The sequence below is a fragment of the Brachypodium distachyon genome, chromosome 3, assembly GCF_000005505.3.
Source record: "Brachypodium distachyon strain Bd21 chromosome 3, Brachypodium_distachyon_v3.0, whole genome shotgun sequence".
In the NCBI taxonomy this organism is placed as follows: domain Eukaryota; kingdom Viridiplantae; phylum Streptophyta; class Magnoliopsida; order Poales; family Poaceae; genus Brachypodium; species Brachypodium distachyon.
In genome coordinates this window covers 49,829,619-49,846,321 of record NC_016133.3, presented here as the reverse complement: position 1 = coordinate 49,846,321, position 16,703 = coordinate 49,829,619, and the positions used below count along the sequence as shown (strand labels likewise).

General features: G+C 45.5%; 3 protein-coding genes across 3 annotated transcripts; 1 reads left to right on the top strand and 2 right to left on the bottom strand.

Annotated features, from left to right (window-relative positions):
- Window positions 1–445: 445 nt before the first annotated feature.
- On the bottom strand, window positions 446–4,972 carry LOC100826056 (AP2-like ethylene-responsive transcription factor AIL7). Its single transcript, XM_003575304.4, has 9 exons — window positions 4,750–4,972; window positions 3,997–4,663; window positions 3,072–3,154; window positions 2,903–2,911; window positions 2,731–2,819; window positions 2,527–2,600; window positions 2,378–2,428; window positions 2,099–2,175; window positions 446–1,611 (listed from the first exon to the last, which is right to left on the bottom strand). The coding sequence occupies exons 1-9, from the start codon at window positions 4,970–4,972 to the stop codon at window positions 806–808; spliced, it is 2,079 nt and encodes a 692-aa protein (XP_003575352.1). The 3' UTR covers window positions 446–805.
- A 3,895-nt stretch (window positions 4,973–8,867) lies between these two features.
- LOC100825740 (cell surface glycoprotein 1) lies at window positions 8,868–11,247 on the top strand. Its single transcript, XM_003575303.4, has 2 exons — window positions 8,868–9,294; window positions 10,761–11,247. Exons 1-2 carry the CDS (start codon window positions 9,091–9,093, stop codon window positions 10,974–10,976), a joined length of 420 nt encoding a protein of 139 aa, XP_003575351.1. The 5' UTR covers window positions 8,868–9,090; the 3' UTR covers window positions 10,977–11,247.
- Window positions 11,248–12,035: 788 nt separating this feature from the next.
- On the bottom strand, window positions 12,036–16,333 carry LOC100825433 (nucleotide-sugar uncharacterized transporter 3). The gene is made up of 10 exons (XM_003575302.4): window positions 15,952–16,333; window positions 14,439–14,515; window positions 13,850–14,008; window positions 13,610–13,743; window positions 13,158–13,288; window positions 13,032–13,076; window positions 12,847–12,944; window positions 12,595–12,702; window positions 12,458–12,514; window positions 12,036–12,344 (listed from the first exon to the last, which is right to left on the bottom strand). The coding sequence occupies exons 1-10, from the start codon at window positions 16,100–16,102 to the stop codon at window positions 12,270–12,272; spliced, it is 1,035 nt and encodes a 344-aa protein (XP_003575350.1). The 5' UTR covers window positions 16,103–16,333; the 3' UTR covers window positions 12,036–12,269.
- Window positions 16,334–16,703: the final 370 nt, after the last annotated feature.

The following is a 16,703-nucleotide window of genomic DNA, read 5'->3' as shown; positions in this document are numbered from 1 at the left end:
GCTTTGACTTGGCCACGCCGAAGCAGCGGGCGCCTAGGAACGACATGAAGGCAGCGAGCGGCTCGGCTCTCGGGACGGCGGGAGCAACGGGAAGCTTCATCTCGGGGTCTTCGGAATCCATGTGTAAGACACGCCTATGGAAAAACCGCCTCCTACATGGCATGCAAACTAGGCCTGGCGAGTGGACCCTACTTGTCATAATTCGTGGAAAATGGGGAAAACAGTAGATTGGGTAATTAGTGTCAAAAGTTTGTTTAAATGGGGTAAATTTGTTGAAGTTCCACTAAATGTAATACTTTCTCCGTCCAACAAAGAATGTCTTAACTTTGACTAAATTTGAATGTACTTATACACTAAGTTATGTTTAGATACATTTAAATTTTAACAAACTTGAGACATCTTTTGTTGAACGGAGGGAGTATAATAGATTGTGTCACAAAAGTAGTTGGGAGTAAAAAATGGAATTCACTCCATTATAAATTAAGTTATTCTATCGCACACGTGGATCAGTTTTTCCTCCGGAGATTAACTTTGATCGACCTTCTGAAACTACCCAAAACTAACAGCAAGTCAAGCTTTCCTTACCCTGACTTGCCATTACCAGCTTCCAGAAGGCATGCACGTCACCAGCCGGCCTTTACGGTTAGGAATCTCATTGACCCGGCCAAGCAGAACCGTCGTGAACCCTGAGCTGAAACACTACAACGAACAAGACTCTAATTAACCTGATTAATTATGATTCTCTAGCTAGCTAATCCCCGGCCCTACCAACTAGCTTCTCCCCTGTTTTCTTGATCACCATCGATCATCCCATCCCATTGAACGGCGAGGTCCAGTTGTTGGAGCACCCGTTCGCCCTCGCGATGCTCACCGTCGACGCCGAGCCCTGCGGGAGCTGCCCGTACCCACCTGCAGCCCTCGCCGCGGCGTACGGGTCGCCGGTGCTCGCCATCGTCATGGCGTCGTACCCAATCCCAATGAGCTTCCCCTCCTCATCGTCCCCGTAGCTGCAGATGCTCCCCTGGTTGGTGGCCGTGCTGCTGTGCCCCTGTTCGGCCACGACGGTACTCGCCGGGGCCGGCATCAAGAAGCCGGCGCCGTTAATTCCACCGTTGTAGACCGTTGAGCCCGCCGATGCCTGCTGGAAGAAGTTGTGGGCGGTCCCGAGATGCAGCTGCTGGAGCTCCTGCAGGCTGTGCGAGGCTGCAGCAACGACGTCCTGCTCGGGCTTGCACCAGCCGCGGGGCGGCTGATGCAGGGCGTACGGGTAGTGCACTGAGAGCGGCGACGGCTGATGCTGGAACACGATCGTGCTAGGCCAGCCATGCCCTTGGTGATACGAGCCGGCGTAGGGGCCCATGCCGCCCATCCCGACGTTGTTCGTCAGCTGGTGGGAGATGCTGCTGCCGCCGGCGTCCATGTCGCCCGCCCGCCAGATCGTGGCCTCCGGGGCGTCCTTGAGACGCCGCGCCGCGCCGCCGACGGGGAGGGTGCTGCTCTCCAGGATGCTCTTGACGTCGTAGCGGTTCATGTCGAAGTTGGTGACGGCGTTGAGCCCGCGGAACTTGATCGCGGCGATGTCGTAGGCCTCCGCCGCCTCCTCCTCGGTGCCTAGGAGAGAATAATTAATTAATGCACGGTTAGGATGCATGCATGATTAGGCTATGGTTGGCCCAATGCATGCATGTTACATATCGCATGCATGCATGCAGAGGCGCCCCTCTAGGCTGGGCCGGGCTGTGCATGCAAGCTGTGGGATTTCAAACCACTAGGGTTTCAACTTGGCTCTTGACTCCATGCCCCGGTTTTCCAGACAACTTTGAGACAAAAACTTGGAAAGGTACATTTGGGACATAGTTAATGCAGTGATCACTATTTTATATGCCCATAGGGCAACATATAGAAATATCTAGCCTTCAGCTCTAAGAGACGAAGATTTCAAGAAAAATGGACTAAACAACTGCAATTCAATGACTTAGATCTTGGAGCTATATAACACTAGTAACTGGGTAGTCATAAATTAGTTTTAAGGATCTTCGTTAGTCCAGCAATTAGCTACGAGTGCAGATGAGAGAGAGGTTATATCTAAGTAACTTACTGAAGGTGCCCAAGTACAGATCCTTGTTTCCTGCAACCCTTCCTATTCTTGCTTGCCACCTCCCATGCTGATGGTGCCTGATAAAAGAACATCATAATAGAACGGTTGAAACAAAAGTTGAAACAATTATATTCTGATAACTATCTAATATACATGTTTACCTATGCGGCTATGCCTACTAATATGAATAACTGTGTGGCATGAACATGTTAGATTTTACCTTCTATTAATTTGTACATTAGTTAACTGTAAAATACTCCACGAGTATAACAGAATTACCTAGTTACGCCACGATACTTCGATGCACCACGAGAAAATCCACTGCTATTCCTGCATTAGTTGGATCATATTATCGGTCACTTTCCAATAAATTGAGTATGATGATTAATTCCATATGATGAACGTACGTCAGCTACTAAAATATATACCTTCTTAAGTATGCAATATATTCTTGCCTGGTCATATGTTTCATTTCATCCACCTCTTTTTCGTAGGTATTTATCTGTTATTTTACACAAAGAAAAAAATCACAAACGTAATTGATACTCCACCTCTTTTGATATACTTTGCATAAATAAAAATAGCAAATGCAATAAATAAAACAGTAGGAAAATAGCAGAATACTTGCTTACTGGGAAATTTGTTGTTGTTGTTGTGCCCCAATACTTGAGAGCTGCCAAATCATAAGCCCTTGCTGCCTTGTCCTCCTTGTCATAGCCACCTAAGTTTTCAACAATTAATATCAATGCAAACTCGCAATCAATTAGATACTAAAGAAGGTCAGAGCAAGAAGCATCAGCGTACCCAGATAAACTGCACATTTCGGAGGATAATACAGAGTCATTCCCGGAGGCAACATATAGGTGAAGCAGATTGTTCATGGAGCACAAGTTGGATCAAGATGCTTAATTAGTACTGTAAGCTGTGTTGTTGCAATAGAGGGAGGGAAAAGAAGTGTAGCCATTTTTGTTACCTTGCCTACCCTTACGACTCTGCCCTTCTCTTCTACAGCTATTGTCCCAGAGATGAGCCTCATAACGCCCTGTCCATCTATGTCTGAAAAACACAAGACGGCCATTAATAAGCACATAACAAAAGCTCTCATGGGCATGTTTTTTTCTACATCAAAAAATCACATGACGAAAAGCTGAAATACTCGGACAAAGTACCTTAATGTATATTTTTTTCTGTTTTTTTTCTCCAATATACTTCATTTCTAGTACTCTAATTTCCTCATAAAAAGCAGGCCAACATCTTTACTATTTTATTTTCTCCGTCTATATGAAATGAAGAACACCTTGCACTCTGACGATGTTAGTCAAAACGCCTTAGTACTATTAGTGTACAGGTCAATGTATGTTTGTGCAGTTCTGAGAAAAAAAATGTGTGCATATATACATAAATATGGCTATTGTGTTTATCATCATCATTGATGGAATTATTTGTTAATCATGGCATATAAACAAGTATTTCAACTGTGACTCCGTTTACTCATCATTGGCAAATGAACTAATTAACACTATTAATTGTTAATCTCTTGCAAAAAAACACTATTGTTAATCATGGCATATGAACGAGTATTTCAGTTTTGACTCCGGCCTGTTCCTTATAATATAGATGAACTATATTATACTACTCCTTTCATTTCAAATTGTAAGACTGGTCAATGAAGATCAATCTATATACTCAAATAATCGCTTAAGGTTTCCAGGGCATCACTCACAAATTAACTACTAACCATTGTCTCGAACAATTGCAACAATTAGTAGTAGTTACTACAGATATGATGATTGTTTATGTTCTAGATACATAGATTGGTCGATCGCGCTCAAGCACTCATCAAGGACAATGTCATTTTCTAACAAAACTTCATATGGAATTAGCTAGCTTGTTCTAACCTTGTTACACCTCGATATATGGAGGTCCTTTGCCCGAAGGTGTCGATGGACTTCCTCGCAACGGCTTCCACCGCACCGCCGGGCGAATCCATGGCGCCGCTGGCCCGCTTGTTCTCCGACGAGCTGCTCTCCGGCTGATCCGCAGCACCCACAACGGCGGCGCTGCCACCGGCCACAACCATCGGCAGGTGAGAGGATCCGGATCCCGTGCTCATCGAGAGCGCAAGGCTCTGACTCTGCGAGCTGCCGGCCGCGGGCACCACACCGTTCCTCCCCAGCGCATCGCCGAAGCTGCTCGCGCTCGCGTCGGTGCTCATGCTCATCTCCTCGTGGGGTTGTGGCTGGTGCTGCTGTGGGTGCGGTTGGGAAACGTGGTTCTGGTTGTTACGGAGCCAGGTCTTGATCATGGACAGCTCCATGGTGTTGCTCCCGCTGTTGCTGCCAGCCATGGGCGCCATCGGGACTCCGGAGAACAAGAAGCCGCCGGCGCCGGCCTGATCTTGCTCGGAATCGACAAACGAGTTGCCACCGAGGAAGTCCTCGAGCTTCGGCTCGGTGATCTCCTCCACGGCGCCCCTGATCTTGCCGCCCACGGCGCTGGACCCGACGAGCATGGAGAGCTCAGAGCCGCCGCCGTTGTAATCCAGACCCCTCATGTTGCTCCAATCTGCATCCAACCACATCAAATAACAAGCCATGAATTGGAGAATGTGCAACATTGCTACCTAGCTAGCTATACATTCTTCCTCTCACCGTGGGTTTCATGCGTGCCCCTGTTGAAAGCCTCCATGACCCCGTATGAAGCGTGATGTCCCGGCATGCCAAGTTGGGTGTCCGGAACCGGCTGCGTCGGTAGGCCGTAGAAGTCGCCGGAGCCGGAGATATCAATGGCGGCCACCGGCGAGCTATCCCGGTGAGGCTGTGGGTTTTCTTGACCGGAGAGCGAGAACTCCAGCCAGTTGTTTCCGGAAGCCATTCTTGGGATGCCGCCCCGATCGATAGAGTTTGCTTCTTTCTGATCAGGGCAGTGGAAACATTGGTGAGGAGAGGATGTAGTAGAGCTAGGGAGGAGGTATAGCTTTTTCAGAGGCAGCTAAGCTAGCAAATAGCCAAGAGCTACATTTGGGTCAATGCGGAGAGGGCAGGAGAGTGGTCAGAAAAATATCCTGACCATCTGAGATGAGAGAAGGGCAAAATGTTCTAGGAGGCGTGTATTTATATATGCAGAGAACAGAGTACAAGTAGCAGTAGTTATGCTTTTGTTTCCGATGATAAACAGTTCATGGGTAAAAGAATTGTACTCCTTATACAAATCGTCTCAGAATGATTGCAAAATGATACACTGCTAAAAGAAGAAAAAACAAGCTAAAATATTCATACGTACATAGTTACATACCCATTCAGCAATGGAAAAATAAATCCGTGAACTACAAAACCGACCAAATAAGTACCCCTTGAAGTTTCAAAACCATTTAGGCATTTACGAGAACTCGGGCAATTGATTAGATGGAGCATAGATGCGCTATTCTTACGCAGCAAATTTACTTGGCCGGCCGGCTGCCTCTCGACAATTTTTAATAGGAAAACGATCTGACTGTTGCTTGTAGCATGAGTAAGTACGTATAAGACCAGAAAATAGATAAACGAACGAAAGCTGACTTCTGAGAGGTCCCAGACATGACATGCATGCATGGGAAAAAAGGATGGCTAACATAAGCTTGAAATGAGCCAGCACATATCCTTGGATCGATCTTAATCCGGCGCGGCAAGAGGAGTCCAACAAGAAGACTGACGATGAGCGCGCAGACGGTTCGATCGTCCCGTCCAACGGAGAAGAGACGAATCCAGCGAAAGATTCTCGTGGAAAAGAAGTTAGCGGTCAAACTCGTCGCGCACGCACACCTGTGGAGATCGATCCCTGACATGTCGTGCGGAGCGCGCGCGCGCGTGCACATCCCCCTCTTCCGCGAGTTCCAACCCAGGGCTAGCTACCGGGGACGGCAGGCCTTGGCTTGCTCGCCTTATTATACGCCGCTTCCGAGGCAGATCACTGGATTGCATGGACTGCTGGTACGACCTGCTTGGACTGGCTGTATCCCCAAATCTTGCAATTAACTGACATGCATGAACTGGTGGTTCACTGCAAACCGCAAGATATTCAGTGTGTGTAGCGAAGCACCGATCAAAATCTTGTACTAGCTCCCTCCGAACCGTAATAAGTGTTAGGATTTAATACTAGAGGTTCTCATCTCAGGTTGTACAGTACACTACCTCGTCACGGGCAGCTGATCGATATGCATGATCATGTACATAGTAGCCTATCCTTAGTTACTTACTACATATATTGTCGTCGAAGATATAATGCTATATATAACTGAAAGTGGCAATCTAGCTAGTGTGAGTCTCACTCTCAACATACAGTATTATATTGCACGTACCTACTATACTGTTATCTTCTTGATCATTCCTTGGTACCATAATCAAAATGATCCAGACCCACTATCTTCCCCGCATCACTCGGGCGTTTCCCTCTTTCTCTAAGAATATCGAGAAACGCCGCGCCCGTCCAACACCCCAAAGAGCGAGAAAGGTTAACCCTAAAGAAAGGTACGTTCACGGTGACTCGGAATAAAGTAGATGAGCTGTGGGGTTGCAAGCTGTGCCCCCTCTACAAGGACACACACCCTTGTCTTCCGGGCACACCAGAGAGGAGAGGAACAGTGATGCCACGCACCAAAAGAGTGCCCTAAACGTCTCTGCGAACATGCATTTTCCTGATCCCCGTCGTCCGTCCACCTCGATCTCTCGCGGCCGGGTCATGTGCAGCACTGCAGGGACCATATGTACATGATTACACGGAGCGAATGTTAATAATCCTACTGCATGCAACTAGCTAGCTAGCCAGCTAGATGTGGCTAGAGCTATATAGGAGAAGTTGGCAATTATTTGGACATAAACAGCTTGCAACATACTACATGTCCTGGTGCTAATTTGCTGCCATTGTACGTATGGTCTTGTCATTAATTGTTTTCATCGAACATGCTTGCATATGCTTTAGTAAGGGGCTAAGAGCCTAAGAGCACCCACATTCCCACAACAAGAAGAAAGTCTACTGATAGGATTTACTTTCATGCATGAGAATCCATACGAAGAAGCAGACAGCGATCGGGTGAAATTTGTCGGTGAGTGACAGTCCAACACAGCGTCCCTGCTTTGCGTGCTTCGGCGCGAGATGTGAGCCAACTGCCACTGCATGCATGCCACTATGCAAGTGCACCCATTAACCATATTTACATCCACACACAGGGTGTTGGTGTTTTCCACGGAGCACGTGAGGAGCCATATAGTATATGTAGGTTTCCCATGCACGCACAATATCTGCATCTGCATCTGCATGCGCATGGCTTAGCTTAGCTTGGCTACTCCTACATGGGATCCTCCTCGGCCGCGCGCGCCCTTCCATATATGCATGCTGCATGCCGCGGTACAACGGCGGGGAGTAGAGTATTCGTGGCGCGCCATAGAATATTTTAGCGCCAGGGCCGGTCCGGTCCGGGGGGACTCCGTTTCCCGTGCTTCCTGCCGCGAAGAAGCTTTGACCGTCAATGCTCTAGGCGCAGGGCCGGGCACCAAAAGGAGGCGGTTAAAAAGTGAAAACACACCGTGCATGCATGCCCGAGTGTAGTACTAGTGGTAATTCTCGCTGTCTCGTCGTCGTTGAACAGAAAGGTAATCGGCGAGTGGCGAACACGTTTTAACTTGGCTCCCTGGCCTCTGTCGGTTTCGCTTTAAATTAAAAATTGAACTTGCGATCGGTACTCACGCGCGCGTCCGTGCGTGGCCCTGCCAGCGCGTCCAAGAGGCAAAACAAAACAAGGCCGGCCGAACCCCACGGGCTTTTGTCCTGTATTTCGCGTCCGTGCGCGCGTGTGCGCCGCTCGCTGCAGCATTGGCGCCTTAAATTATTTCTGCACGAATGGTGTAACACCGTAAGCCAGTGGGTCGATCGAAGAACGTGAGCGAGAGAGTTCAATCCGTTAGTCAGTTCTAGCGGGTATGGTGCTTTCCAGTTTCCACCGGGCGTACCGTGTCAGTCGACGACGGTGTCAGCCGTTGCGACCCGTGCATGATTCAGGCGGCGGACGCTCTGCGGGCGGGTACGTGGGCCGTGATTGCTCCGACGGACGCGCGCGGCATGCATGGGCTGATTCTGGGCTCGCAGAGCCAGGTGAGCGGCAAAAGGCTCGCGCGCCTGGGCAAATTGGACGCGGAGGATCGTGTCCCTTGCTCGTTGCGAGAGCTAAGAAACAGTGATTGCGCTATTCCTCTTTCTCTTGGGCCCGTCCATTAGAGTAGCTCTTTTGTCTTTCTTTTCTTTTCTTTTCTTTTTTCTTTCAGTTTTGTCTTTGTCTTTCTTTTCTATCCTTTTCCTCTTTATTTTCTTTGTAGTTTTTCACACCAATACATAACCTGTCAATTCAACTGATAGTTTTTTTTTCTTCCAAGTTCATTTGGCTCGTTTTGGAAGAATTTTTCTCTATAGAAAAAAAATCAACATATGTGAGTTTAGCATGTGTGTGAGTGGAATATGGAACGTTTGTAACAGGTTAGATAAACGTTATTTGAAATACATGAACAAGTTTCATGAACCTTCATTTATTGCCTTTACTTTATCAATTAACTTGTTAGTTTTCCTAACTAAAGTGTAGACATTGTGCAAAGTGATGCGTGTGTTTAATTTTTGCAGATTTTTTTCTTGCAAATATGTCTAACACGGTATTTTTTTATAAAGTAACGTCATTTTTTTAAGAAGGTATAAACCGTGAACATATTGCCAGCCGTTGTAGAAAATTTGCGTGCTACTCCTTCTCAGAGGATTCTCCACGACTCCACTAGCTCAGCAGTCAGCTGCTCGCGGTCCGACTCTTATCACCCGAAGACGGCCTCGGAGAGCTGCCGGTAGCAGACCTTGCGCCGCAACTCCACGAAGCCACAGGAAAGACGGAATCCAAATTCCATCCGGACTTCTCCACTTCTCCGGCCTCCACCCAGGAGAGCCCGAAGCCGGAAGCGCCTCGCCCTTGAGCACTTCCCATGGCGTCCGCGTGGTGCCTCTTGGCCCCGGCCGCCGCGCCGGTGGCGGCGCCCGGCGCTCTCGGCGTCTCCGCATCCGGGGGTGCCTTTGTCGCGCGGGCGGCGGTCCCGGCGAGGAGGCGGTGCAGGTGGGACGCGCTCGTGGTGTGCATGGCCCCCGACGAGGAGAAGATTACGCGGCGCTCGCCCCTCGATTTCCCAATCGTAATTCTCCTCCGCCCGTTCCCCCTCCTAGTTATATTTTGTTTGTCTTTCCATGTTGGACTGAATGCTCGGGTATGTGAAATTTTGGGTCATTTTAGCTTTCTAAACTTAGATTTATAGGGGTTTAGAGATTGGGTTTGGATAAAATCAGTAGGAATGCTATGTAGGTGGTCATTGTTCTAGTAATTGGACAGGACAATCTCTGATGCACATTGGTTTTGCCTGTCGATATTACGAAGGCTCCTACGATTAGATAGTGTTACCTTAGATTTCTGTTTGAAGATAGCCATATGAGCCTATGAGGAAACATAGGTTATACTATACTTCATCGGTTGCCTCGAGGACGAATTTGTGTTATAGTGACATCCGGGTTTCATCCTTTCATATATTTTATGAATGATAGCTTAGTTTCTATTTGAACATCTCCCTATGAGAAAACATGGATTATATAGTAAGATAACTGCCTTCAAATGAGTGACATACAGTTTCATCCTTGTACTTTTTAGGAGTATTAGCTTAGAGTTCTATTTGAAGATCCCCATGTGAGAAAACATAGATTATACTTAACTAACTGCCGTTTGATCAGTACTGTGTTATAGTGACACCACTGTTTCATCCTTCTTGTTTTAAGAGTGTTAACTTAGAGCTTAATTGAAAAGATAAAGATCTCAAAACGATATCTGTATGAGAAAACATAGGCTAAGATAGGTGGTTGAGGAGTTAGAGATTGTTTTGTAAATCGTGCCCATGCAGAGATATCCACCTAGGTTAGTATGTTGTTTAGCACATTAGCTACTTATTCTGCAAAGTGAGGTTCAAGTACCAGAATCATCCCAAAATAAATAGGCTTATGCAGGAAATATTCTACCTTAATTCTCGTCTAGCTTTTATGATTGTATCTAAACAATCTTGATGTCACGAAGCTAGTAATTTATTTTATTGCAACTACTGATCTAAAAGCTTGCTGATATCATGCTTTGTTTTGACCTAGGATACTGTAGATGCACTAATCCATTAGGATGAAAATAGTGAAAGATCATGTCCATGGTACATAGGTAGAATGCTAGATGGAGCACCTTTGAGTTGTTCTAAGCCTCTAAGTTGAAGTGTAATATATGTTCACTGATCTTCTATTTATAGTCACAACTGTGTTTTATCTTGGTTGTGCATTGCGACACCTGCATATATTGAGACTAGCTAACCTTTATTTCATTGTTATGTTATGCTGATCAGCTGAGCAATTATGTGACTATGATCATGGTTATAACCTGCGATTAAAAAATTGTTTTGAATTATCCGTTTTATATCTTGATTGCTGTCTATTTTCATGCATGATTTGTCTAGCCATAGTAGGAATCACTGGAACAATGTCAATATACTAATTAGTTGTTTAGATAAGATGTTCCAGCAACCACTTCTTTGTGTTACATTGAAGCTTATGCCCATGGTCTATCGCACATTTTTAGGAATGGGAGAAACCTAAGCCTGGAAGGAGACCTGACATCTTCCCAAAGTTCAGCCCTATGAAAACTCCATTGCCCCATCCATTACCAGCTGATGATCCTCTGGATGATGACGAGGAAGAGGAAGAGGAAGAAGCACAACCTCAAGAAGAACCGCAGGAGGATGATCCTGACAAGGAAGATCCTGAGGAAGATGACCCGGACAAGCCAACCGAGTAATTTTGAATGACGTGAGTTTTGATAGATAGACCCAGTGTCCAATGTGCTTTGTCTTCCAGAGAATTTGTGGGGTTTGAGCTATGTTTGGAAATGTTAGTTCTGTCGGCTTATATAGGCTCTAGATGTATGTTTGTTCTGCATGGACCTTTGAGCTTTTCTAAAGCTATGGAAGTTTTGTTCCACTCGTTTCAATATGAATTGATACGTATTCTTATGTTCTGACAGAAAGATATTTACAAGTATACAATACAATAAGCTGTTGCATGTTAAACAGGTTTGTTCCGTAAAAGCAGTGATGATCTGTGATGCTCCAGGGTGCTGAAAGAGCGTTTGTAAGCTATTTTGACAGTTGTGATATCCACAAAGTCTCTGCTATGGAAAAATAGCCGTGTAGAACTATGAAAAAGCCCATCAAACAAATGGTAAAATAGGCAAAAGCTGGTTAGAAAGCCAAATTATCTTATTCTCCAAAAAAAAGCTAAATTATCATAGTCACATAAATGCAGCCTAAAATCTTGAACTAATTGGTTTTTCGTGTGATTGTAGTTAGAACAACGTACTGGCTAAAACTTTCCTTACATTCTGAACTAATATTGGGTAGGGAACTCCTCTTTGATGGGGCGGCAATACACCAGGGCGGCAGGGCGTAAATCCTGGTGTTCGTATTTGCACAAGGGTTGCCTTTCCAGCCACTTCTCCAGGACCTTCTTGTTGAACCTGACATCTTTTCCACTCAAGATTACAGAATTCAGGTGGCCACGAAAGGTTCTTTGCTCAACTACTCCGTAAATGGCGACAGTCGTTTCCTTTCCTTTTCTTTTTTAACTAAGAACGACAGTTTCTTATCTCACGATGACCAAATGACCAAAAATATAAATCGACTAGTCCCTCCATTCGTACCCCACGATCGTAGCAAGTGTCTATCCTGCTCAATGCTCCTCTTTGTGAGAGAGATCACACAATTCCAAGAGAATAATTGGAGCACAAGGCATGATGCTCATTTCAGGCTATTACTCAATTACACATATGTTACGTGCATCAGTAAAGATACTCGAGATGGCTCTGAAAATGCTGAAATCTTGTATTCTATTTCCTTGGCCAAACAATGGCTGTTCATTCATGTTCCACCCAGGAGAACTGAAGTATATAAATGTACACAGAAAAACCTACAAAATTTTCTCTCCCATATGCAGGAGCAAACAGCATGAAGAACCCTACTTTGGTTAAACCGTACTGCTCGTCCAAATCAAAACATCAATACCTACTTCCCTTTGATCCATTAGAGATCAATATCTACTTTCCTTTGATCTTGCAGTAGGCATACATGCCAGAGCCGACAAATCCGAGCCCTTGGCCAATGACATTAAGCTGTCATAAGAAAAACTACTAGTCAGTATTCAGGAAGAGAAGAAAAATTTTGGGTCAGTATTCAGGAAGAGATTGAAGAGCTAATCGTGGATGAGCAATAAATGTTAACTTACCAGATCAAAAGGAAGCCCGCCAAAGAGCACCCAGCCAAATCCAACAGTGAAGAAATCCTGCAGAAATAGCAACATGAGGAAGATTCCAAGATACTTTGCCTAGTGAGTACAGTGGAAGAAATGACTGGTGCCTGTACCTTCAAATTGCCACACATTGATTGTGTGAGCGCAGAATTCAGGATTGTGTTCCAGAAGATGGTGTAGTTTAGCAGAAATGCTAGCATACATGAAAAGAGCAGCACCACCTACAAAATTATGTCACATTAAAGATTAAACAATTGATTGATACCGAAGGCAAGTACCGCAGTCTTTAGATACCTCAAGTAATAAAAGAAAGGAGGGTAACACACATTAGTACAGCTAAAAGAAAGAATCTGTGTCGTGTGTACCTGAAATCCAGGGGAATAAAGGTAGGGAAATTCTATAGCCCGCTTGAGGTCACCCTGAATATATGTCAAGAAAAGTACTGAAGGGCCACAAACAAGTCCTGCAATCCAGATGAACAGGATCTAAATTTTAGGTGTATGAAATATGACGCCGAATCTCAGTTTGGTACAGATAATTAAAATAATACCATTGCACCACATCAGGCCAAAGCTATTCAGGCCACTTGATTTTCCTAAAACAACAACAAAAAAAGTGCTGGTCAGAATATTATGCAGGTTGGACTGGGATTGCAAGTGACAAAAAGGTGCGTTACCTATGCGGTTTATAGTAGCAAGATAAACAGCCGTAGTAATATTGGCGACGAAGACAATGGCATACCCACGAGCATCAAATGACAAGTCTCGAGCCCCAGCAATAAACGCTCCAAATACAATCAAAGCTACACTGATAACCAGAAAGTGGAATAAGGCAGATAACACAGCTATGTTCTGAAAAACGTTCAGCATTTGCAAAACACAAGGATCACTATATTTCAAGCTACCTTGTTCCACGCTACAGAAGCAGGGTGTGGTAACCACAAGAGCAACAGGGCAAATTCTATTACTACCGATGAATTAACAACATTTTTGACACTGGGGCAGTAGCATTGCAAAAGATAGGCTTATGTCAGCTAGCTAGGACATACATCTTTTACTTCTGAGTTTCTGAAAAATTGCTATGGAATAATCCTGAAATGGTAAGAAAAAAACATGTTTGGACATTTACCTGCCGATTATAGGTGGAGTGTGCTTCTGCTTTGCCAAGAAATACTCCATTATCATTGTAAAAGCTACAGTTGTGCGCCTTAGAGTTGTATACATAGGAACATTTACTCCACGCACAGATTCCATTGAAGCTAACTTTTAGAAACCAGGTAAACATGATTCAGAATTCAAAACAAATTGTAATAAAGTTTCCTATCTGCCGTTCAGCAGTTTCATACTGTGTGCAGGGGAAGAAGCATACCATGTAGAGTAAGTAAGACAACGAAAGAGGTGAAGTACGCAACAATATTCTGAATGGCACAAAGAATAGTGCCTCAGAAGGTACTGATGGTTCGCTATTTGTGAAGGAAATGATCTTTAACCGTCTCAGAACATAAAGAAGGCATGTTGAGCACACCATCTGCACATGTTGAATAGGTGTCAGAAGGAAAAGACAGGAGAATGCAAATCATACTATAATAAGTTCAGCCAACAGCCGTCTATATTTAAACAAAGCTATTACATAGACATGATACACCCAAAACTATATAACCACATGAGAGGATGTAATTCATAGTAACTCCACTGTTCACAGCTCCTCAAGCATGAATTAGAACTGGAATATGATACTTTTGGAAATCCGGCATTACTTTCCAAGGCCACAAGCAAGTCAAATCGCTACGCATGAGTGTTTGTTTACTAGTGATGAGACAGAATACAGGCATAAAGAATTTATCTACTCTGTTAAGTGAACCTTTACTTACTCAAGGAAATAGCCATTTGAACTAGAAAGAGAAGAGAGCCTTAACATGAAAGACTTTCCCTGAAGGCATCCAACCAGAATGAAGTACCTGAAGGAGCGTAATGACGTTCGCGCAAGGGAAATTATATGAAGATAGAGCCGCCTTGTTAAACATCACCAGCAGAACTGAAATTGCAGCGCAAACAACATTAGTAAGGGAATGCAAGAGTTCTACGACATAAAGATAGAAACAAAAATGGCATCAGAAAGTTTCTGTGTCAAAACCCGGTTTGCCATGGTGCTGAAGAAAAAAAAAAGAAAAATCAAAATCATTTCATAAGAAAAATCTTCATTCAGAATATCAGTTATCATTTTGCACTGAATCATGTATCCGCTTTCTTATCAAAATGGAAATAGATTTGTCAGGTTCTATTTTATTTGTATGTTGTTTTTTGCCAGTGGACCCACCTGAATTTCTAGCATGTCTCAATTACAACAATTTGGACAGATTACAGGCGCATAATTCAGAAGATGTATTTGCTGCATCAAAAAGTTATTCAAACTGAAGTCTCGCCACTCAAATTCTTCCTCAATACAAGTGAAGCTCAGTTGAGTAGTTGATACAAGTGAACAAACAAACTCTCAACCCAGCCCCAGATAATTGAGTAGCAGAAGTAATGCCTAACAGAAATAACCTGTAACTAATGCTAAATCACAAGATGTGACCACATGGTATCTGCAAATTAGTAGAACACATTGAACGATCCACCGCACTCTGACCACGACATGCCAATTCATGCCACAAGGCAACCGGGCAACTGCATCCCAAAACCAAACAAGCTAAGAGGGGGCCAATAAATGAATTGGGGATGACCATGCAGGAGAGCAGGATGCAGATGCCATGGTAGGTCATGGTGGACATGTCGGACAGAGCAGCAGCATTCACCCCCTGCTAAGAGATTCACATAACCAACAAAACAGTGAACTCTGGTCTAATCCACTAGATTCATCACATTTAAGTCTATTAATTACCTCCAAGTACGTTCATAATCTTACATAATGATCGCATTTGACATATAGCACCCAAATATCCATCAGCAATAACCAATTTTTACTTCGTCACAAAAATAAAATAAAATAAAATGCAGTTTTTACTGGTGTTACATCCTCTCCCAAGTACGGAGTAGCTCTTATTGATGCATACCCGTCTGGCAGATTAAAAAATCAGACCACCCTTACTTATGTGCAGTATGTACTTTGCGTATAACCCGTGGCAACTGAACTAGCAATTACTAGTAAAATGGTTTCATGCTTAAGTTTGGCTGAGTTGCGACACATGTCAACTAACCGGCTCTGGCCCCAAGTCCCCAACCTCAAGAAATTGAATAAGGGGAGTAGTAACACCCAACGAAAGCAAGGAGTTAGCAACGATTGGTACCAAATCACCATGCCCGACCGCGTGCTACCCGTGCCCGACCCAAATTCACGCAAGGAGGCACCCTTCCCCCGCCGTGAACTGATACACGCACGCACGCACGCACAGAGGCCAATTCTAGCCACATGACAACCGCATACAGAATCCGAAAACCGTCATATCCAGAGGCGCGGATCGAGGCACGTACCGGAGCAGCACATGTACGACAGCGCGGCGAGCGCGCCGCGGCGGGTCATGGCGGACCCCTTCACCAGCGCAGGCTCGTCGCCAGCTCCGCCGCCGTCCTTCCCCGCCTCCGCGGACACCGGCAGCAGCACCTCTCCGCTTCCCTTCCGCATGGTTCCCTCCCGGATCTCCGCCCGCGACCACGCCGAGGAAGAGGAGCAGGAGGATATTTCTGTTCCCCCCCTCGTGCCGATGCGCGGAAAGGGAAATGAAAATGCCCGTTTGGAGGAGACTTCCCGATCGGACGGTCGTTTTGGCCTCGGCTTCGGCGATTATTCGGTCCTTGGCCGCCGCCCTGATGGGACAACTTCCCTGGCTCCCTTGCCCGACCGCGTCCGCCTGGGCTTTGGCCAGCCAGCGCGGCGGCCGCCTTTTTATAGTGGAGATGCTCGTTATTAGCTTTAATGGGTTGCTCTCTCTGGTCACTTGCCTTGTGTGTTCCGTTCCGTTAATTGTTGGTCACGTCCATCGCGTCGTGATCGAGCCCAAAGAACACAAGCAGCAGTTGCTGCAGCTCCCACATGTGGGCAACAGGGGCTCGGTGGACGCTTATCTCAACTTCTCAAGTGTGCGATGTCACCACGGGCCACTCCCGGCGCGATCGACTAAACAAACAAATCTCCTGAAGAGGGGCGTGGGAATGAGATCCACGAGCCGGATACGGTGGCGTTATGTGTCAAGGTTTGATGGGCTCTGTTCGTTAAAGGAGGAAAG